The sequence below is a fragment of the Dendropsophus ebraccatus genome, chromosome 11, assembly GCF_027789765.1.
Source record: "Dendropsophus ebraccatus isolate aDenEbr1 chromosome 11, aDenEbr1.pat, whole genome shotgun sequence".
Lineage (NCBI taxonomy): Eukaryota > Metazoa > Chordata > Amphibia > Anura > Hylidae > Dendropsophus > Dendropsophus ebraccatus.
Window position 1 is genome coordinate 92,195,935 of NC_091464.1, and position 24,107 is coordinate 92,220,041.

The 24,107-nt window shown below is 47.4% G+C and overlaps 1 protein-coding gene across 1 annotated transcript; it reads left to right on the forward strand.

Moving 5' to 3' along the window:
• Window positions 1-7,405: 7,405 nt before the first annotated feature.
• LOC138767441 (uncharacterized) lies at window positions 7,406-20,725 on the forward strand. Its single transcript, XM_069944942.1, has 7 exons — window positions 7,406-7,499; window positions 9,897-10,095; window positions 10,143-10,341; window positions 10,552-11,799; window positions 17,754-17,901; window positions 18,388-18,482; window positions 19,862-20,725. Exons 1-7 carry the CDS (start codon window positions 7,406-7,408, stop codon window positions 20,723-20,725), a joined length of 2,847 nt encoding a protein of 948 aa, XP_069801043.1.
• The last annotated feature ends 3,382 nt before the right edge of the window (window positions 20,726-24,107 follow it).

Genomic DNA, 24,107 nt, shown 5'->3' on the forward strand with positions numbered 1-24,107 from the left:
CCACCTGCAGTCCTATGTAAAAATCTTAGATAATATGTTTCACTTGCTAACACATTCAGCTATGCTACATGATATAAACCTCACAAGTTTACAAAAACACTAGGTTGAACAGCAGCCCTATGTAAAATAATAATAATAATAATAATAATATATATATACATATATATCATAATGTGCCAAATGACAACTCATCTTTGTGCTTTGTGCGCTGAAATAAGGGAGTCGACTGCTTTGCAGTCCTATGTAAAACCTTCTGAACCCTGCTGCACTGTATGTGTAATGGGGCGACCCCTAAACTATGTGTTAGATTACATTGTGATATTTAAAACATTGTGCCCAAGGACAAACCCAGCTCTGCTACATTCTGCAACTTTCTAATATGTGGATATGTTTTAATTCCTCACCATTGTCAGGATGACTGCTTACTGTCCAATTCCATCCTAACATTCTGACTGCCGCCAGTCACCACTAGGGGGAGCTGAGGGGTTTACTGTAAATCTATATGTGGTGAGCTCCCCCTAGTGGTGGTTAAAGGCAAATACATACATGATCATTCGGAATGCACTTTTGGATATGATGTAATTCAGGAATAGTATAAAAGTTACATAAGGGGGGGGGGCACCCAGGTGACAGGCTGTCTGTAGCCTCATCATACAAGTGTTTACTGGAGGAGAGACGGATGACATTTACATATGTCGGGGGTCAAGCAACCGACCTCCTGACCTCCGCCGTGACAAATGGATGAACCTAGCGACAACTGAACAATCCTTAACCCTCCCGCTATGTCACCCTGGCTGAAAAGATGGCTGTTCTTTACGTTTCCACGGTAACAGCTTCTTTGTGCAGCCCCCCCCCCCCCCCCCCCCATCCCTTTACTAGAGAGGGAAGAGTTGTCGGGTGTAAGAATGTGAGAAAACCGCCAACAGTGTCACAATGTAGCAGAGCTGAGCGATAAACCTATTGTAATATCAAAACGTCACTCAAATGAACCAACTCAGCTCTGCTATGTAATTATCTCCTGCGAGGGGAGTTCAAATCCTTGCATATGCTTGTTTGTTAACCTACATGTTTCAAAATCAATAAAACACAGAATTGATTAAAAAAAAAAAAAAAAAAAAAGTGAACCAACTCAGCTCTGCTACATTTCCATAATAAGTTCTATAGATGCAGATTGTGACCTCACTAAAGATCTGATTATCCAGTTAGGGAGATATCACTGCTGGCAGTCAATGAATAGACATCAATACAGCAGAGGACATCGTGCCCAGGTCATTCTGTATGGTGATCAGCAAAGCCTTGCCTGGGACTGCTGGGATGTATAGTGATCACCAGGGCCTTTCCTGGGACTGCTGGGATGTATGGTGATCAGCAGGGCCTTTCCTGGGACTGCTGGGATGTATGGTGATCATCAGGGCCTTTCCTGGGACTGCTGGGATGTATGGTGATCAGCAGGGCCTTTCCTGGGACTGCTGGGATGTATGGTGATCAGCAGGGCCTTTCCTGGGACTGCTGGGATGTATGGTGATCATCACCAAAGCTTTGCCTGGGACTGCTGGGATGTATGGTGATCAGCAAAGCCTTTCCTGGGACTGCTGGGATGTATGGTGATCATCACCAAAGCCTTGCCTGGGACTGCTGGGATGTATGGTGATCATCACCAAAGCCTTGCCTGGGACTGCTGGGATGTATGGTGATCAGCAAAGCCTTGCCTGGGACTGCTGGGATGTATAGTGATCACCAGGGCCTTTCCTGGGACTGCTGGGATGTATGGTGATCATGACCAAAGCCTTGCCTGGGACTGCTGGGATGTATGGTGATCATCACCAAAGCCTTGCCTGGGACTGCTGGGATGTATGGTGATCAGCAAAGCCTTGCCTGGGACTGCTGGGATGTATAGTGATCACCAGGGCCTTTCCTGGGACTGCTGGGATGTATGGTGATCAGCAGGGCCTTTCCTGGGACTGCTGGGATGTATGGTGATCAGCAGGGCCTTTCCTGGGACTGCTGGGATGTATGGTGATCATCACCAAAGCTTTGCCTGGGACTGCTGGGATGTATGGTGATCAGCAAAGCCTTTCCTGGGACTGCTGGGATGTATGGTGATCATCACCAAAGCCTTGCCTGGGACTGCTGGGATGTATGGTGATCATCACCAAAGCCTTGCCTGGGACTGCTGGGATGTATGGTGATCAGCAAAGCCTTTCCTGGGACTGCTGGGATGTATGGTGATCATGACCAAAGCCTTGCCTGGGACTGCTGGGATGTATGGTGATCATCACCAAAGCCTTGCCTGGGACTGCTGGGATGTATGGTGATCAGCAGGGCCTTTCCTGGGACTGCTGGGATGTATGGTGATCACCAAAGCCTTGCCTGGGCCTGCTGGTCTAAATGGTGGGTGATAACTAGGGCCTTACCTGGGACTGCTAGGCTGTATGGTGATCACTAGGGCCTTACCTGGGACTGCTAAGCTGTATGGTGGGTGATCACTAGGGCCTTACTTGGGACTGCTGAGCTGTATGGTGGGTGATCACTAGGGCCTTTCCTGGGACTGCTGGGCTGTATGGTGGGTGATCACTAGGGCCTTACTTGGGACTGCTGAGCTGTATGGTGATCACTAGGGCCTTACCTGGGACTGCTGGGCTGTATGGTCAGGTGTGAATCTCTGTATTAGAACTCAGTCTGTATGACATGAGCAGGCCAGAGTCTCTGCCATAGAAGGTGCAGGATATAACTGTATACACTGAGATGGTGAGAACTATTAGGGATTGGTGCACACAGAGCTGTATATGAGAAAACAGCAGATGCTTCCAGTATACAGGGATTAGCACTATTGTCTGAGAGCATAGGGGGAATACATAGGAAGTGAATGGATCTGTGAGTTTGCACTTGTAGTGTTGCCTGGCCCAGCATGCAGATATATACAGGTATATAGCAAACCCCCTGGTCTCCAATGTAATATCTGCACCAGCCCCACCACCTCCCATGTGCCATGTATAACACTGGGCTCCTGTGCAGAGCTCTCTGTCTCCCCTTGGCACCAGGGCACATCCCCCCTGCATGGCTGCAGCACATCTCCTGGCATTGGGCCTTGCAGAACATCTCACCTCTCCTGCATCCGCCTGTGCTGGATTTAGCTGCATCCTCCTATAGGTCACCCTGGCGCCATCTGCTGGTCCAGACTGACATCACACCCAGACTGATCTGCTGGAGACAAATCCCTGTGCAGCAGGGGGCTCCAACCTGTGGCTCTCCAGCTACTGCACAGTGACTGTCCTGACAGGGCATGCTGGGAGTTGTAGTAGTGTGAGAGATGAAGCTCTGCATGATGGAAGCCAGTGCATTGTATTAGAGTGAGATAATTCATCCCTTACATTATCTAAAATACAATGTTGCTATAGCTTCAATGCACTAGAACATACCGAACTACAACTCCCAGCATTATCTTATAGTCTGGCTATAGGCCTTGAACAATGACAGCACAGCTCATCATCCTCCTACATCACTGGTCTCCAGCTGGTGTAAAACTACAAGTCCCAGCATGTCAGGAGTTAGGAGACAAGTGATGTAGATGAGAGGATCAGTCACTTCCTGATCTCTCTGTTCTTATACAAAACAAAAGATTATTTACAAACAAGGTTACAATGTATCAATGTCATTAACCCTTGGAGTTCTGCAGAGCTCAGTACCAGTGTGCATCACATGACCAGGACAGAGTCTACTCTATGCCATAGAAGAGTAAAGGATAAAGGATAATACATAGAAAGTGGATGGATCTGTGAGTCGCCCAGCCCAGCATGCAGATATATACAGGTATATAGCAACCCCCCTGGTCTCCAATGTAATATCTGCACCAGCCCCACCTCCTAGGGCCCGAAGGCCTTTACCATTGTTATTATTCTGTCCATAGAGTCCACGGAGCTTTGTACGGGCTCGGGTTTTTTTGGCAGGTTGAGTTGTAGTCTCACTGATTCTTCTCTGGGCACAGATAGAACTTTTTGCTCACTTTTCAATTCATGTTTTTTTTTTTGGGGGGGGGGGCATTGGAAACTGACATGTCAGTTTTCTGCGGCCGCTATTCAGTAAAAAGCGGACGCACAAAACCCTGTCGGTCCACACTATGGAGCGAGCGGATCCAGACGCTCGCTCCATTGTGTGCTGTGGGGAGTTCTGATGCGGGCGTGCACGGATGCGGCCGCATCAGAACTCTGCAGCCCCAAAAATCATCCGTCCAGTGCTGCAGTACCAGCTGGGATGATCTTTTCAGAGACCGGCCGCTCCGTGACCCAGACGGGTCATGGAAGGGCCGTTCTCTCACGAGGTCTGAACATAGCCTTAAAATGTATTGTTCTTTGACCACTTGTCTATCTGCAGGGTGTGCTAGAAGCACTAATATGGCCGTCTACTGTCCAACCACTTAGATGCTTTGTCTTATTGACTGCAGCATCTAGGGGGTTAAATGGATAGGATCTGAATAATCTCTGATAGCAGCCACTGTCAGTGAGTGTCCATGTAATCCTGAGCCCTTCTTAGTCTTGTCGTGGTATTATATGTATGGAGAATGTTGGGAAAGGGTCAGTATTGTCCTTATTATGAGACGTAGTAGTAATAGACCTGCTGGTGGTCTGCAGATTACCCCTCCCCCATAGGAACACTGTATGATACCAGGATACAAGATTTCTTCTGTTTGATTGACAGCTCATTTACATACTGCATACAAATAACCATATCCATTGTATAATAAGAAGTTCTGCAGCAACTGTAACAAACTTTCGGCTGTAGGTTTTCTGATTTTATTCACTGACAGCTAGCAGAGATGATCTAAAGTCATTCTGGACTTTCCATAAGACTAGACAGGTGGAAACTCATCCTGTCGGGTCCTTGTTTCTCCTACTGGAAATTATTACACAACTACACAAAATTTTCCCAAATATCCAGAATCCCAGTAAAAAGTCTTGTCTAGTTTAAAGGGGTTGTCCAGGGAAATAAAAAAAACACAGATACGCCCCATCTACAGGTTGTGTGTGGTACTGCAGCTCAGCGCTATTCCCTTCAAAAGAGGTGAGCTGCAATACCGAACGTAACCTGTGGACAGGAGTGGCGCTGTTTGCAGGTATGTTCTCTAATCCTCTATAACCCCTATAAGTTCTTCAGAGAGAATATAGTATGCGCAGATCACAGCACAACACCTTCTCCTCTCCTCCTTCTGCAGCTAATACTTTCAGGAAACTTTCAATAGGTCAAGAAAACATGAGAGTTGATAAAAGTTTGTGATGCATGATATTTGAGAAAAATGCATCTTGATCACCTTATCAAACTACTTGTCTCAATCGCACCTGGACATGGATCTTCTCACTGAGGGATCAGGTTACATTTGCCCATTTAAGTCTATGGAGAGTGGAAGAGGGGTATGGCTGGAGCGAGATTAAATCAGTGGAAGGACTGCGGCTTGTACAGAGTATTATATCACCCCCATCCACCATATTGTATTCACAGCTTACACTGCTCCGGACTGCTTTATAATGTCTTTCAAACTGCTGCATCTAACTGTGTGATATAGTGATATAGAGGAGCAATATTCTCTCCTTAGAGTGTGTATTTTATGGAGACATCACAACTGCTAGTCTACACCCATTTGTTCAGAGAAAATTGAAAATTAGACATGAAAACTGGTGAAAATGCCGTATACATGTCACATATAAAGGCCATAAAGAGTGCAGCTCCTCATGTACACACAGGACAGATTATCCTGAAAAGTTATCCGAAGATTCAGATCTGCTTTTAAGACTGACTTACACTGTAACTACCTATGGGTGGCAGTAGAGAGAAAGTTTACTTCCTATGCAGAACTAATTTGCATAGTTTCCCAGGAGTCATTGCTGTAAATATGCCTTAGTCGTCACGCAAAAAAAAAAAAAAAGAGATTGCCAGAAAGTGCAAGAGATTTGCAATTTTACTTCAAGTGATGTAAATACGTCCCTGGCAGGCTTTATCTGCAACATTGTAGCTTCTCTGTAATGCTGGGAGGGATAATCTGAGGTTAAGTTGCTAATGAATTTACTGTGATTATTCCTCCCAGCATTACAAAAAAGCTAAAGTTGCAGCTAAAGCCTGCCAGGGAGGGGGAGACAGGAAAACTCACACACAGATTCTGTGTCTGCAGCAGAAACTGGGGGAAGGAGACTGAATAGATAACAAGTATGGAAGGAATTGTTAGTCTCACCATGGGCAGCAACATATCAGAAGTTATGTGTGAGTGGAATACCCTGTAAAGGGGATGACTGGCTCAGAAAACCTCTTACATTTAAGGTGGACCTGAATAAATAACACAGGATTTGCTAATGGATTCACATGTAAAGGTTCCTACCTTGACCTCATACCTATCAGCGTTAAATAACACCGTCAGTATCGACAACGTCTTCCATAATTTAGGGCGACCTTGTTGTGTTGGATATGTCTCTGGGGTTTAGTCAAGAAAGAGGAGTTAAGATATCGGCACATGGACATGGTCTTGGAAATATCCTTTAAATAATAGATGTCATTCCTAAAGAGGATGGTGTCCATATAAAGTAACAATTGTGTTTTTCAAAAATTATTTATTATTTAAATCAACTGGTGTCAGAAACTGGTATACAGCTTTGTAATTTACTTCTATTCAAAAATCTCCAGTCTTCCAGTACTTATCAGCTGCTGTATGTCCTGCAGGAAGTGGTGTATTCTTTCCAGTCTGACACAGAGCTCTCTGCTGCCACCTCTGTCCATGTCAGGAACTGTCCAGAGCAGCAGCAAATCCCCATAGAAAGCCTCTCCTGCTCTGGACAGTTCCTGACATGGACAGAGGTGGCAGCAGAGATCACTGTGTTAGGCTGGAAAGAATACACCACTTCCTGCAGGACATACAGCAGTTAATAAGTACTTGAAGACTGGAGAATTTTTATATAGAAGTAATTTACAAATATCTGACACCAGTTAATATATTTTTTTTTTTTATGAACAACCCCTTTAAGGACTGTATCAGTACCTTTCGAATGTTTCTATATCTTTATAGCAATGTTTTTTTTCTGACACGAGCTCCAAACCTCCTGCACTGATGTGGTATTATAGGGTGGGCATTGGCTTTATGATTCTCAGACCAGTTACTTTTCGGTTACATAGCGGCTGACTTTACCCAGCTGCCTCTCTGTGCTGTGTACTAGGCAAAGGGTGTGAGAGCAGAGGATCATGGGTAGATCTCGGCTTCCTAGAATCATTAGGCCTGGTGCACAGCCGCTCTGTCGCTTCCTTCTTCTCCCTTTGTTTTTACAAGGTGTAATCAATAAAGCAATAAACACTTTAGCTAATGGTCCCGGTATGGATAGACTGGCTCCGAGCGAGCGAGATAATACCGCTAATCACCAGTCACGCTGCCATGTTAACCTTCATCGGATCATATCTGGATCATATCTGCCAGAATACAGACAGGAGACTTCTCACCATCAGCATGCTGGAACCTTCTAGAAGCCGTATACACAGATCTATGGTTATAGTGTCTCCCACCGCCACCCGGGTTATAGGTCTCCCTCTCCTGCAGTCACAGCTCCAGGCCGATCTCTGCTGATGGTAAAGGTGGAGGAGAAGTTACAGCTACGTCCTTTGTCATCACTAAACAACGTTCTTCATTGTCTCAACAAATCTCCCCGAAGTTTCTAGTTTTCTAGTCTTAGGGCTCTATTCCACCGGACGATTATCATTCAGATTATCGTTAAATCGTTCGAATTTAAACGATTATCGTTCGGTTGAAATGCAGTTAACGATTAACGACCGAACGAGAAATCGTTGATCGCTTTATAAGACCTGGACCTATTTTTATCGTTGCTCATTCGCAAAACGTTCGCAAATCGTTCGTATGAAATAAGACGCTGTTCGGTCGTTCGCAGGAGATACAAACGCAATAGGGAAGATAGAGCGAAGAAAAAAACGATTGCAAATACGATCATAAGTAACGATTATCGTTGCATGGAAATGAGTGAACGTTTTCAGGTCTTTCGCAATAGCGGTCGTTTGAGATTGTTAATCGTTAACAATTATGCGAACGATAATCGTCCGGTGGAATAGGGCCCTTAATAAAGCTGAAGGTTCCGCTCTGTCTGACAACATCCTTAAATGGGGGGGGGGGAATGTTATCAAATCAACTGGTGTCAGAAAGTTATACAGATTTGTTGTTGCCATAGGACTCATCTTAGGGCCCTATTCCACCGGACAATAATCGTTCGCATAATCGTTAACGATAAACGATCCAAACGACCGCTATTACAAAAGACCTGAAATCCTTCGCCCGTTTACATGGAAAGATAATCGTTACTTATGATCGTTCTTGCGGTCGTCTTGTCGTCGCTATTGCGTTCGTCACTACTGCGAACGACCGAACGACTTCTTATTCAATGCGAATGATTTGCAAACAAGCAACGATAAAAATAGGTCCAGGTCTTATTAAACGATCGATGTCTCGTTCGATCGTTAGTTGTTAACTGTTATTCAAACGAACGATTATCGTTTAGATTCGAACGATTTAACGATAATCTGAACGATAATCGTCCGGTGGAATAGGGCCCTTACTCTTATTCATGAAGGGTCATCTAAGTCATCCATTCATGGCCATTACCAGGTTGGCCTCAGTTGTGTCTTCCTGGGTCTTAGTGTTTCTTTTGCATAGTTTAGTCTAGGACCTGTGCAGGAATATTACAGGGGCAGCTTTTTTTACATTTTAGGTTAGACAAAGATTGAGGGATAGATAGGAAAGGTTAGTTAAAGTGACTCTGTACCCACAATCTGCCCCCCCCAGTTATTGTCCTAAAAAGCAACTTTTAAACTTGCAACCCTGTGCCAAACTGCCGTGGCCTAGAGTGTCTGTGCCTAGGCTTGCACCACCCCTCCGTCCCTCCTCCCCACCCTCTTCACCTTTAGGAATGGCCCTGGTAGAATTTCTCCTATTCCTTACTTGTCTAAAAACTGCACAGGTGCCTTAATAATCCAACTCATGTGCAGTGTTCACACAGGTGATGAATAGTAGAAAACCTGCCTGGGGCATTCCTAATGATGAGGGGAGGAAGGAGGAGGGACAGAGAGACGATGCAGGCCTAGGGCACAGACACTCTAGGCTGCACCAATTTCACACAGGGCTTCAAGTTTAAAAGTTGTTTTTTAGGACAATAACTGCATCACCTGCCCAAAGGACCCTAGGACAGATGTTGGATTAAAAGCAGCTATCCGAAGGTACAAGTGGTTTGGGGGGGGGGGGGTAATCTGTGTTTGTCATCTTCTGTTCTGTTTTTGGCTGTCATCTATAAACCCTGTCATCATGCCATCAGGGGGTCACTGTTAGCAGATAATCACATTAAAAAATAGATATGGTAGCTGCACAATAAAAGGTAGAGGGCCCAGAAAAGAGCCCCAGTGTTGATCAGCCTCAGCTCCCCCCCCCCCCCCCCCCACTACTGGGCTTCTTTGTCTTTGCACAGCCAGGTAAAAGTGTTTCTGTCCGGCGTCACAGTCAGGTTATGTAGCTGTTGTGCCCTACTCCAGCCACTAGGTGTGACACTCTACCTGTGCACAGCTGAAGTTTTGTAGGAAGGTTTAGCCTGTCACACACGCTCTTACATACTTCCTTCCTGAGTTCAGTTGGTTGTGTTCCAGCTAAGGAGGTGAGACAACCTTTTTCCAGTGCCAGACACTACAGCAGCCATGCCCTTCTGAGCCCAACCCTGAGGTTACCTGGAGTACCAGGAGTAACCCTTGTCAGGACAGTCACCGCCTTTAGAAGGATAGGAAAAGACAGACTGATCTGCAGTAGAGCACAGATGCAAGCTAGCCGCTCTCTACTGAACTTCACTTGACTAAGTAGCAAGGATTCTACTAGTTAGCTTCAGCCAGAGACCGAGACCTGAGACTCGTACTACCTATCAGGGCGGTTACCGAGACTGAGAGGCAGAAGGCATTCACCGATACTGAGAGGCAGAAGGCGGTCACTGAGACTGAGAAGCAGAAGGCGGTCACCGATACTGAGAGGCAGAAGGCTACCACCGATACTGAGAGGAAGAAGGGGGTCACCAATACTGAAAGGCAAAAGGCGATCACCGATACTGAGAGGCAGTCACTGATACTAAGAGGCAGAAGGCGGTCACTAATACTGAGAGGCAGAAGGCGGTCACCGATACTGAGAGGCAGAAGGCGGTCACCGATACTGAGAAGCAGAAGGCGGTCACCGATACTGAGACGCAGAGGGTGGTCACCGATACTGAGATGCGGAAGGTGGTCACCAATACTGAGAGGCAGAAGGCAGTCACCGATACTGAGAGGCAGAAGGCGGTCACCGATAATGAGAGGCAGAAGGCGGCCCCCGATACTGAGAGGCAGAAGGCGGTCAGTGATACTGAGAGGCAGAAGGCGGTCAGTGATACTAAGAGGCAGAAGGCGGTCACCGATACTGAGATGCAGAAGGCAGTCACCGATACTGAGAGGCAGAAGGCGGTCACTGAGACTGAGAGGCAGAAGGCGATCACCGATACTGAGAGGCAGAAGGCGGTCACTGGGACTGAGAGGCAGAAGGCGGTCACCGATACTGAGAGGCAGAAGGCGGTCACCGATACTAAGAGGCAGAAGGCGATCACCGATACTGAGAGGCAGAAGGCGGTCAGTGATACTGAGAGGCAGAAGGCGGTCACCGATACTAAGAGGCAGAAGGCGATCACCGATACTGAGAGGCAGAAGGCGGTCAGTGATACTGAGAGGCAGAAGGCGGTCACCGATACTGAGAGGGAGAAGGCGGTCAGTGATAATGAGAGGCAGAAGGCGGTCACCGATACTGAGAGGCAGAAGGCGGTCAGTGATACTGAGAGACAGAAGGCGGTCAACGATACTAAGAGGCAGAAGGCGATCACCGATACTGAGAGGCAGAAGGCGGTCAGTGATACTGAGAGGCAGAAGGCGGTCACCGATACTGAGAGGGAGAAGGCGGTCAGTGATAATGAGAGGCAGAAGGCGGTCACCGATACTGAGAGGCAGAAGGCGGTCAGTGATACTGAGAGACAGAAGGCGGCCACCGATACTGAGAGACAGAAGGCGGTCACTGATACTGTGAGGCAAAAGACGGTCAGTGATACTGAGAGGCAGAAGGCGGTCAGTGATACTGAGAGGCAGAAGGCGGTCATCGATAATGAGAGGCAGAAGGTGGTCAGTGATACTAAGAGGCAGAAGGCGGTCACCGATACTGAGAGGCAGAAGGCAGTCACCGATACTGAGAGGCAGAAGGCGGTCACCGATACTGAGATGCAGAAGGCAGTCACCGATACTGAGAGGCAGAAGGCGGTCACTGAGACTGAGAGGCAGAAGGCGATCACCGATACTGAGAGGCAGAAGGCGGTCACTGAGACTGAGAGGCACAAGGCGGTCACCGATACTGAGAGGCAGAAGGCGGTCACCGATACTAAGAGGCAGAAGGCGATCACCGATACTGAGAGGCAGAAGGGGGTCAGTGATACTGAGAGGCAGAAGGCGGTCACCGATACTGAGAGGAAAAAGGCGGTCACTGATACTGAGAGGCAGAAGGCGGTCACCGGGAATGAGAGGCAGAAGGAGGTCACCAATACTAAGAGGCAGAAGGCGATCACCGATACTGAGAGGCAGAAGGCGGTCAGTGATACTGAGAGGAAAAAGGCGGTCACCGAGACTGAGAGGAAGAAGGCGGTCAGTGATACTGAGAGGCAGAAGGCGGTCACCTGGAATGAGAGGCAGAAGGCGGTCAGTGATACTGAGAGGCAGAAGGCGGTCAGTGATACTGAGAGGCAGAAGGCGATCACCGATACTGAGAGGCAAAAATCAGTCATAACAGTTATCTATGAAAGTTCAAATCTCGGCACTCACCATTTTCATGCTTCCATAAATCTTTATTTTAGAAAATTCATCAGATTTTTACAGCGGTAAAAAAACAGGACGTTTCGGCGTCAAGCCTTCCTCAACTGTCTAACAGTTGAGGAAGGCTTGACGCCGAAACGTCCTGTTTTTTTACCGCTGTAAAAATCTGATGAATTTTCTAAAAAAAAGATTTATGGAAGCATGAAAATGGTGAATGCCGAGATTTGAACTTTCATGATGTCATAGGAATTTTTTCCTACTACGAGCACCACCCTCGACACAGACGTGCCGCCCAAAAAGAATTTCTTATAACAGTTATCTAAACGTGAGTATGAGGAGTTCTTCAAGCACTCCACCCCCCCTCCGGAGTACTGACACTAATTAGGTAAGAGCTCCTATCCGGCCCCTGTCTCCTGCTACTGTCTGCTTTACTCTACCTCAAGTTTCTGTTATTGTTGTTACTACTGTTTATTACCGAAGCACTGTTACTTTTCTGTATTGCACTGAAGATATAGAAAAGTGGGACTCTGTCATCTCTGTCATTGCACCATGTGAACGGGGGGGTGGGGTGGGGGGGTGTCAGTTACCACTTCTGGCCACTGTGACACGTCACCTAAAAACACCAGAGCCCACCGGCTGCACACAACACCAGCATCCAGGGGCATGGCACAAAGTGAAACCCGTCGGGCGGTGCGGTGGACATATCTGGGCGCTCTACAGATATGGGTCACTATGATTATTATCGGATGAGACTAATCCGGACAGATCGCCCGGCTTCTATATAATTTATGGCTGAATAATTTCCCGATGGTGTACAAATTATTCCGGGTCATTATACAGCCGCTATTTATATTCATATTTATTTCCGATTCTCCAATTACTTATTTCTTTGCATAATCACGTTATCTATGTTATTGATCCGCATAATCACGTTACATGTATGTCCCATTAATCACGGCGTTACCCATATCCCAGCATCCTCCTCTCTGCTGGACCGTTCTATCACTGTCTGATTTCTTATTTGAATAAGGAATTGTATGATTAATTGATAGTAATTTTTTTTCTATATCTTTTATAGGTTTATATATATTGGCTGATAATTTATGTGGGAGGGGGTGTTTTTTCTTTTTTTGCAGGTTTATAGATTTGTCATAGAAGCTGGAAAGGGCTGAGGGTTTCATTTAGTATTTTATGATAATATATGATTGCCTATGAGGCCTTATAATAACACTCAGCTGCCAGTGTCAAGGATCAAGAAGTGTTCTCATAGGGAGGAGCCAAAGCAAATCAGTCTAGTGTAGTATGCAGGAGCAGGGACACCTATCAAACCCAGGAGTCCCTGTTCCTGAGTGTCCTGCTGGTATGTTGTGATGCTGTATGCATCTTATTTTATACTCACCACTGGACAATCAAATGTCTAGGCTGCTCATTGTGCTGTAAAGGTGCAGGGACGCTTTCCTTTGAAAGTAATCCCTGCTCCTGTGTGTACTCTGCAAGGTGAGCTATGTCCATAGCAATAAAGTGTTTTGGAAAATACATACAGGAATAAGAACTCCTACTTCATGAGCAAATCCAGATAGATTTACTGACATATAGGGTTTTGTTGGGCAGGGACACCCTTCAAGATTTTTCCTGAAGGGTGTCCAAGCTGGAAAATAGGCCCAGAAATTATAGGAAATGTTCTATAATTGTCTGGAATTCCAGCATGGTTAATGAATGGAACCTTATGCCGGATAGCTCTAGATGCTCATCTGGAAACTGTCCGGATTTCAGAACGCAATGCTTAGCAACCCCTGGTCACTGCTAGCATCCAGGAAAGCGCTGCTGGGTGCTGGCCCTTTAACTGTACGCACTCCTGATCAGCAGGGCATACAGTTATATGTGGCCCTTTGTTTGACAGGGCCGGGAGCCATTGGCTCCCCACCCTGTCAATCACTCTTCATAAGAGGCCACTCTCTCTCCTGCTCCTGTACATACCTTGTATCGTATAGCATAGCGCCCCCTGCAGAGCATTTGAGGCACTTTTAAATGTGAACTGAAATCGGAATTCCATTGAGTTGGACCCCCCAAGATTTCACGTAGCGGCTTCGGCTCACCCAATCGTGATGCAGGAAACATGGATGGGATACCAGAGGGAGAGATCGCTTAGATGCTGCAGTCACTGTTGGTCATTATTTCCCGTAACCATATTATTATAGCTGACACCGCCTCTGATGGCCGCCTGTGCCAACCCTGAGCCATAGACTGTAAATAATACCGCCCCTACAGTACGCAGTGTGACTCAGGAAGGGGTTAATCCTCCGATTATTGCCACAACATACAGATTATTCTCCGGGCCTTGTGTGTGTAGCGGTAAGAGCCTGATATGGCGCCATATCAATAGTGAAACTATCCGGCTATAATCAATACCCCGGAGTGATAGCTGCGGGCTGTGCGTCCTGCGCGGCCCCCGCGCCTCTAATCCCCGCAACTTGTTTGGATTCTGTTACAGGAACGTTATCCCGGGGACGTTCTCCAGAAATCTGCCAGAATAAATGTTACTTATCAGGGAAGTTGTTTCTAAATAAGCTCAGAGCGCTTTTATGCCATTTACCAAACTGCGCTGTGAAATAAAAGGATGGAGTAACCTTCACGTGGGAGTCTGCGGGAAGCCGACAGGAGAGGGATGGCCCAGGCCTGCAACCAGCCGAAACACTGGCAGGAAAGTGACAGAACCGCTGCAAAACAGCTAAAAACACAACAAACGCCATAGGAGACGACAGGATCAACACCAAGAAACATACAGACATTAACCCCTATATCACCCCAGACCACCAGGGGATGTCTCCATAAGCCTGTGCACTACCCTGGACTATACAGACATTAACCCCTGTATCACCCCTGACCACCAGGGATGTCTCCATAAGCCTGTGCACTGCCAGGAAACATACTGACATAAACCCCTATATCACCCCTGACCACCAGGGATGTCTCCATAAGCCTGTGCACTACCCTGGACTATACAGATATTAACCCCTATATCACCCCTGACCACCAGGGATGTCTCCATAAGCCTGTGCACTGCCCTGGACTATACAGATATTAACCCCTATATCACCCCAGACCACCAGGGATGTCTCCATAAGCCTGTGCACTGCCCTGGACTATACAGATATTAACCCCTGTATAACCCCAGACCACCAGGGATTTCTCCATAAGCCTGTGCACTGCCAGCAAACATACAGACATAAACCTCTATATCAAGCCAGACCACCAGGGATGTCTCCATAAGCCTGTGCACTGCCCTGGACTATACAGATATTAAACCCTGTATCACCCCAGACCACCAGGGATGTCTCCATAAGCCTGTGCACTGCCCTGAACTATACAGACATTACCTACAGTATATATATCACCCTAGACCACCAGGGATGTCTCCATAAGCCTGTGCACTGCCAGGAAACATACAGACATTACCCCTATATCACCCCAGACCACCAGAGATGTCTCCATAAGCCTGTGCACTGCCCTGGACTATACAGATATTAACCCCTATATCACCCCAGACAACCAGGGATGTCTCCATAAGCCTGTGCACTGCCCTGGACTATACAGACATTATCCCCTATATCACCCCAGATCACCAGGGACACATAAATTAACCCCTTTACCATCCTAGATCGCTAGGGATACAAACATTAATCCCTATATTGCCCCAGACCACCAGGAATGTCTTCATAAGCCTGTGCAGTGCCCTGGACTACACAGGCATTAACCCATATATCGCCCCAGACCGCCAGGGACACAGATATTAACCCATTCACTACCCTGAATTACTAGGGATACAGGTATTGAGCTCTTTGTTGCCCAAGGCCACCATACAGATACAGATATTAACCCTGTCACTGCCACAAACCACTATTGATACAGGCATTAACCCCTATATCACCCCAGGCCACCAGGGACGCATTTAGTATCCTAGATCACAGGGATACAGACATTAACCCCTTTTTCCCCAGATGACAAGGGACCTAGATATTAGCCCCTTCACTGCCTTGGACCACTAGAATTTGTTTCATAACCTGTTCATCAGGAACCGTCACTTATAGCCAATTAGAAGTTGTCAAGAACCAGGAAGCACAGGATGAACATAACTATATCTCATAGTAACATTGGCTTCTCCAGAGTGTCAGTCTTTACTGTAGGTCTTTCATTTCATTCATAATTTGCATGTAACCCCCTGAACCCCAGGATACAGTGATGAGTAAAAGTGTTCATGGGGGATTGGAATCTGCATTGTTCTATAGAGTTACCCCTCCCCCACCTCTCTGGAGCCTCTAGGACCCTGAGCGGCCTTTGTCAGGAAGGATGAATGGAGCAGCTAGTGATGTGATAGGACCCATAGATGTGTTACCCAATGGTGGCTGATGGACCTTCCCATACCAGACATCTCTAGCTTTATTCCTCTGTATACTTAAAGGGGTTATCCAGCGCTACAAAAACATGGCCACTTTCCCCCTACGGTTGTCTCCAGTTTGGGTGGGGTTTTGAAACTCAGTTCCATTGAAGTAAATGGAGCTTAATTGCAAACTGCACCTGAACTGGAGACAACAGTAGGGGGAAAAGTGGCCATGTTTTTGTAGCGCTGGATAACCCCTTTAAGCAGCACCCTCATCCAAGTCATGAATCAGGAGGCCCAGGATGAACACATCTACATCTTATTGGAGTCAGACGGCCATTATAATGCTTTCTGACCCCGGCCGCCCTTTCTTATCCTCCTATCATTCGCTGTTTGTGCCGATGTGGCATCTTTCACTAAAATCCCATTAATTCAGCTGAAAATAATGAGAAGAGTTGGTCAGCAAGGACCCAGCGGCCGCATCCTTCATCAGGGCCAGTAACATTTCCGGCCATTATGTAACAATGGACGTTCTTCTTTAAGTAACAAAAACCTCCTTAGAAACAACCTGACAGGGGAGCGGTGCGGTCGGGGGCGACTCTTTAAGATGCCAGTGCCGAGACCTTCCACTTACTCCCCTCTTTGAAGAAGAATTTCTTATTTAGCATCTTTTCGCCCCGCAAGTGCGGAATCTGTGTTTATGGAACAAATTCCGGCACATTCTGCGGATGAGAGGCGCGCGTCTCCCTCTAGATCCAATTAATTGTATTTCTGCTGCTTTTCCTTACCTGCTCCGTGACCCTTAGACTCAGGTAGTTCACCGGTTCTGTCCTGCAGGGTAGACGGACAGGCCGGGTCTTGCAATGTTCATCTTAACTGTACGAGGAGCAGAAACTGATCGCATCGCTGTCATTTTTTATATATGATTTCTTAAAGGAGTGCTCCGAAAATTGTTTTCTTTCAAATCAAACGGTGTCAGAGAGTTATACAGATTTGTAATTTGCTTCTTTTTAAAAATCTTCAGTCCTCCAGTACTTATCAGCTGCTGTATGCTGTGCAGGAAGTGGTGGATTCTTTCCAGTCGGACACAGTGCTCTCTGCTGCCACCTCTGTCCATGTCAGGAACTGTCCAGAGCAGCAGCAAATCCCCATAGAAAACCTCTCCTGCTCTGGACAGTTCCTGACATGGACAGAGGTGGCAGCAGAGAGCACTGTGTCAGACTGGGGAGAATACACCACTTCCTGCAGGACATACAGCAGCTGATAAGTACTGGAAGACTGGAGATTTTTTTCAAAAGAAGTAAATTACAAATCTCTAGCACCAGTTGATTTAAAAGAAAGAAAGAAATTGGCAAACAACCCCTTAGGGGCCGTACAGGCAATAATATCTGGATTATCAGATGCTGGATTGGAGGATTTCTATGCTGTACATAAGAACGGCTTCCAGCTATGTGGATGAGATTCCATTTATCACATTGTATTTTCCCAGCACAACGTCCTTGTCCTTCCTCCCCTCTGTATAACGTCCCTGCTTAGTCCCCCGAGCTCTGGGCGTTCTTCCCTTGGCGGCGGCGGTGGTGGCGGCACCGTCTCCTTCGTCTTCACCATTAGTGAATGGCACGAGGCCACCGTTCCCGGTGAGCTCATTACCTGAAGCGCCGATATAAATAAACAAAAACGTTGAAGCGCTGGAATTAAAATAAATCTATATAGGTCAAGTAATGAGTGCGCAGAGCTGGCAGCGCGCCGCCCGCGTGGGGCCCCGCCATTAATGAAATCCCCGCTGCAAAATAATAGAGGACATGATGTTTATTTATAACGGATTGCCGGAGAAACATGACACATTGTAACAAGTCGACCTTTCTCGACATTCTGTCTCAGAATGGATTCTTCCTATTGGCCGACGAGTTTCCTTCTCCGCATTACAGTTTTAGGGGGAGGGGGCCGGGGTTGTCACTATTACAGCTCATTAAGTACAGCAAAGATTTTTCTATCAATACTGTGGTTAATGTGCACGCGTCCCAAGAACGAGGCAGGAACCTTCCAGAATGGGAAAGCTCAGAGATCAAAGGTCACATAGTTAGAGGGGTTGTCCACTTTGGACAATTCCTTTTTAAATAAAGAGCTCCCTGGAGAGGTTACAAGGTGTCCGGCTGCCGGAATCTATTGGGATAGCTGGCAGCAGCAAGTGCTCAATGATGCTGAAACACCCCCAGAGGTGAAGTGAAGAATTACACCCTCTCTAATAATGAAAAGGCTATTGTTCACTCCAGCTAAAAAGATGAGGGTTCTGAATAGGAAATAATTAATATTAAATTATTATTATTATTATTATTATTATTATTATTATTATTATATTGCATAATGCCTTCATGTCTAACTAGGATTTGTGTTGCTTTCCTGCCTGTTTATAAATCCTTCTGTCAGAGCAGAATTAATTGCGGACACTCCACCCTCAAGGGCATATAGAGTCCAGGCTCTTCCCCCAAGGGCATATAGAGATCAGGCTCCTCCCCCAAGGGCATATAGAGATCAGGCTCCTCCCCCAAGGGCATATAGAGATCAGGCTCCTCCCCCAAGGGCATATAGAGACCAGGCTCCTCCCCCAGCCAAGCCCACAAGCTTCTCAGGCAGGGGCGGATTAAGTTTACTATAGGCCCCGGGCTGTTCACTAAGCCCACTGTAACTATGGCAGCACTAACTTAAGTCTTTTTTCTCCACAGTGCAGCCTGTAAAGGACCTGTGGTGACATCATTGTCACATGATAAGGTCCTTCAGTATGTTCTCTAATGTTACTGCATTGTCTCCTGGCTGAAGTTTTGCCCTGATTTGTGCAAAATTGCGGTAAAAAGCAGCGATTGTTATGCAAATCATGGCTGAACTGTCTGGAAATAATACACCACTGAAAGTATAAGTCTTTGGGTGGCCATGGGCCGCTCAGAAGCTCAGGGCCCCGGGCTACCGTCCGAAACGGATCTATTATAATCCGCTACTGTTCTCAGCTATAAATGTTTTGTGTTCATTGTTCCATTACAATGTAGCAATTCTTGGTTGTCAGGCTCCACCCCTTATACACTTATACTGGATAGTCATAACAGGTAAGCTCCACCCAGTTAAAAATGTGACATCATGGGAGATAACAAAGGTGTCACAAAAGTGTGACCTGACCCTTCTAGGCTCTAATGCAAAACCTGTAACAAGCCCCCTCCCCGTATATCACATGCCATTTATAGCACTGGTGTCTTCTCATGTGACCGAGGAACCACTCGCCCTTTAGACACCAAGGGGGTGATTTAGGACTGGTGTACTCACACATCCGTCTTAGATGAAGCCTGGTCCCCATTCACTCTGCAGTCCTAGAGGTGACTGATACCAATATATAGCTACACCCCCTGCAGCTGTCTATAACAGGGGGGTCAAACTCAGGCCCTCCAGCTGTTATACAACTACAATTCCCATCATGCCTGGAATTCAAAGCTTTAACTGTGAATGTCCGGGCATGATGGGAGTTGTAGTTTTATAACAGCTGGAGGGTTTGAAAGAAAACCAAATCCAGCACCTTGAGTAAAAACTTTATAAAGTGAGAATTTGATACAGACCAGTGACAAGGACCATGAGAAGATCAGGGACAAGGACCATGAGAAGATCAGGGACAAGGACCACGAGAAGACCAGGGACAAGGAACATGAGCAGAATGGGGACAAGGAACATGAGCAGACTGGGGACAAGGAACATGAGCAGACCAGGGACAAGGAACATGAGCAGACCAGGGACAAGGAACATGAGAAGACCAGGGACAAGGACCATGAGCAGACAGGGGACAAGGAACATGAGCAGACTGGGGACAAGGAACATGAGCAGACTGGGGACAAGGAACATGAGAAGATCAGGGACAAGGACCATGAGCAGACCAGGGACAAGGAACATGAGCAGACCAGGGACAAGGACCACGAGAAGACCAGGGACAAGGAACATGAGAAGACCAGGGACAAGGACCATGAGAAGACCAGGGACAAGGACCACGAGAAGACCAGGGACAAGGACCACGAGAAGACCAGGGACAAGGAACATGAGCAGAATGGGGACAAGGAACATGAGCAGACTGGGGACAAGGAACATGAGCAGACCAGGGACAAGGAACATGAGCAGACTGGGGACAAGGAACATGAGCAGACCAGGGACAAGGAACATGAGCAGACCAGGGACAAGGACCACGAGAAGACCAGGGACAAGGAACATGAGCAGAATGGGGACAAGGAACATGAGCAGACCAGGGACAAGGACCACGAGAAGACCAGGGACAAGGAACATGAGCAGAATGGGGACAAGGACCATGAGCAGACAGGGGACAAGGACCATGAGCAGACCAGGGACAAGGAACACGAGCAGACCAGGGACAAGGACCACGAGAAGACCAGGGACAAGGAACATGAGCAGAATGGGGACAAGGACCATGAGTAGACAGGGGACAAGGAACATGAGCAGACAGGGGACAAGGAACATGAGCAGACCAGGGAGAAGGACCACGAGAAGACCAGGGACAAGGAACACGAGCAGACCAGGGACAAGGAACATGAGCAGAATGGGGACAAGGACCATGAGCAGAATGGGGACAAGGACCATGAGCAGAATGGGGACAAGGACCATGAGTAGACAGGGGACAAGGAACATGAGCAGACCAGGGACAAGGAACATGAGGAGACCAGGGAGAAGGAACATGAGCAGACCAGGGACATGGAACACGAGTAGACCAGGGACAAGGAACATGAGCAGAATGGGGACAAGGACCATGAGCAGAATGGGGACAAGGACCATGAGTAGACCCGGGACAAGGACCATGAGCAGACCAGGGACCAGGACCATGAGTAGACCCGGGACAAGGACCATGAGCAGACCAGGGACCAGGACCATGAGTAGACCAGGAAGGAGGATGGGGCACAGATCAGGAAGGAGGATGGGGTACAGATCAGGAAGGAGGATGGGGTACAGATCAGGAAGGAAGATGGGGTACAGATCAGAAAGGAGGATGGGGTACAGATCAGGAAGAAGGATGGGGTACAGATCAGAAAGGAGGATGGGGTACAGATGGGGTACAGATCAGAAAGGAGGATGGGGTACAGATCAGGAAGAAGGATGGGGTACAGATCAGAAAGGAGGATGGGGTACAGATCAGGAAGAAGGATGGGGTACAGATCAGAAAGGAGGATGGGGTACAGATCAGGAAGAAGGATGGGGTACAGATCAGAAAGGAGGATGGGGTACAGATGGGGTACAGATCAGAAAGGAGGATGGGGTACAGATCAGGAAGAAGGATGGGGTACAGATCAGAAAGGAGGATGGGGTACAGATGGGGTACAGATCAGAAAGGAGGCTGCTTTAGACAGAAACCAAAGGAACAGACGACAGAACAGGAACTCTTCATATCCAACTCCAGGTGAAGAACAGGATCATTCAGCAGCTTAGATTGACTGGATGTGCAGACAATGTGGCTCAGGATGTCGGAGGGCCCAGGAGGATTGTGCTTAGTGCAGGTAGATATTGTCCAGGAGTGACCTTGGATCTGCTGGTTCCTCTGTAGATCCTTAGTTGCCATCACATAGAGATAGTTGCCCGGAGTCTGATAGTGGCCGCTCAGGCCAGAGATACTTGGTAAATTGTGATATTTGTGCTGGATTTTGGAGGAAGGACTTTGCGTTTGCACAGATGGAGTTCCTCTTTAAGTGCTTACTATGTTGAAAGTCTCTTTGCATGATTTGACACTTCCTACATCTACTTAACAGCTCAGAGGCAGAAAGTGACTGAGGACCTCATTTATTTTTTGCACCCGATGTAGATCACAAAGCGACAGGGTTTTACATCAGTGTATCCTGATGATCTGTCAGACGCAGAGCTGTGAGGACACCAGCAATCCATACTCATTACACCGAGCAGATGGTCTACAGCACAGGGGCACAGGGCAAGCTGCACAGGAAGGCTGGAGATACCAGACCAGAGAGATGTACAGGCAGGAGACATGAGTATAAGTCATAGAAGAGAGCGAAGAACAAGAGGGAGAAAGTGGGGAAAAGAGAGGGGAGAATGGTGGCAGGATAGTGGAGGAGCAGGTCATGGCTATAGGGGCACAGAAGTGGCAGTCACATGCAAAGCCAAAGGACCATTGTACAACATTCAACAATAGAGAAGGGGGGGGGGGGGAGGTAGAGGAGGCAGGATAGAACAGGGCAAGGCGGAAAGAGAGGTAGAGGAGGCAGGATAGAGAAGGGAGAGGGGGAAGAGGTAGAGGAGGCAGGATAGAAGAGGGGAAGGCGGAAAGAGAGGTAGAGGAGGCAGGATAGAAAAGGGAGAGGGGGAAGGGGTAGAGGAGGCAGGATAGAACAGGGGAAGGCGGAAAGAGAGGTAGAGGAGGCAGGATAGAGAAGGGAGAGGGGGAAGAGGTAGAGGAGGCAGGATAGAACAGGGGAAGGCGGAAAGAGAGGTAGAGGAGGCAGGATAGAGAAGGGAGAGGGGGAAGACGTAGAGGAGGCCAGATAGGGAAGAGAGAGGAAGGAAGGGGTAGAGGAGGCAGGATAGAACAGGGGAAGGCGGAAAGAGAGGTAGAGGAGGCAGGATAGAGAAGAGAGAGGGGGAAAGAGGTAGAGGAGGCCAGATAGGGAAGAGAGAGGAGGGAAGGGGTAGAGGAGGCAGGATAAAGAAGAGGTAGAGGAGGCAGGATAGGAAAAAGAGAGGAGGGAAGAGGTAAAGGAGTCTGGATAGAGAAGAGGTAGAGGAGGCAGGATAGGAAAAAGAGAGGAGGGAAGAGGTAAAGGAGTCTGGATAGAGAAGAGGTAGAGGAGGCAGGATAGGGAAGGGTGAGTAGGGAAGAGGTAAAGGAGGCTGGATAGAGAAGAGGTAGAGGAGGCAGGATAGGGAAGAGGTAGAGGAGGCAGGATAGGTAAGGTGTAGTATTCTACCACAGGTGCTGTCTAGAGCCCCTGAGTAAGTCAACAAAGTGGGTTAACAAAGTGGGAGATGTAGTATTGTTTTTTTCCCCACTAGGTGTCACCACTGTTTTACGTCTTCTATACACAGCTGAAGAGTCAAGGGATAACTGTTTTATACCATGTGTTTATATGCTGACCAGTCACAGGTGCTCTTCCTTTCTAACCTATCCAATCCTTCTCTCTCACCCATACTCAACCCCACCACTCACAGAAGGGTTTGGATTTGCCCCTGAAGGATGAGTTAGTTGGTGTAGGAGGAAATACAGGGAGTTAGCTGTTGGAGACCCAAGCAGACAGACGTGTGAGACACTGGCTTGTTACAAAGTTATCCTGCTCTACACTAAGTTCACCATGCAGTGCTAAGTTCACCTTAGGGGAGAGAAGCCACCTAGGATAAACTCTGCACACGACAGAAATATTTCTAAAATGTGCAGGGCACTCTCCTGAAACAAGAGAAAATGACCCCAGTCAGACAAAGCTACCAAGGAAAAGGTCTACGTATCCTACTGCACAGTGCAGGTCAACTAGGAAGTCTTGGGAACCTGCTACACCCAGATAACCAATGACTGGGGCTCGTGCTACCCACCTAGGACAGGTTCTTCGCAACTAGGGGGCATAGGCGGTTCAGAGCCACAAGTAGGCATCCATGAGTACGAGTATCACTTATCTCTTCTCTATCACTTATCTCTTCCCTTCTTGTTCCGGCAGAGCATACATACTACACTGGGCAGGGCTCCTCTGGCAACTCCTCTCCTCTTCCTTCTCTTTGCCAAGCACTTACTAATACAAAGCACTGGTTCTACCTTACTGTCCACAACCACGTTTTGTGTCAAGATTTGCTCTAACGGTATTACGTCTACTGT

Bases quoted from the DNA above. Each gene is read 5' to 3' on its own strand.
- LOC138767441 (XM_069944942.1), top strand. From the start codon at position 7,406: ATGTTAACCTTCATCGGATCATATCTGGATCATATCTGCCAGAATACA. The intron at 7,500-9,896 runs GTATACACAGAT...TCTACTAGTTAG, and splicing joins GCTGGAACCTTCTAGAAGCC to CTTCAGCCAGAGACCGAGAC. The intron at 10,096-10,142 runs GCAAAAGGCGAT...TGATACTAAGAG, and splicing joins GGGGTCACCAATACTGAAAG to GCAGAAGGCGGTCACTAATA.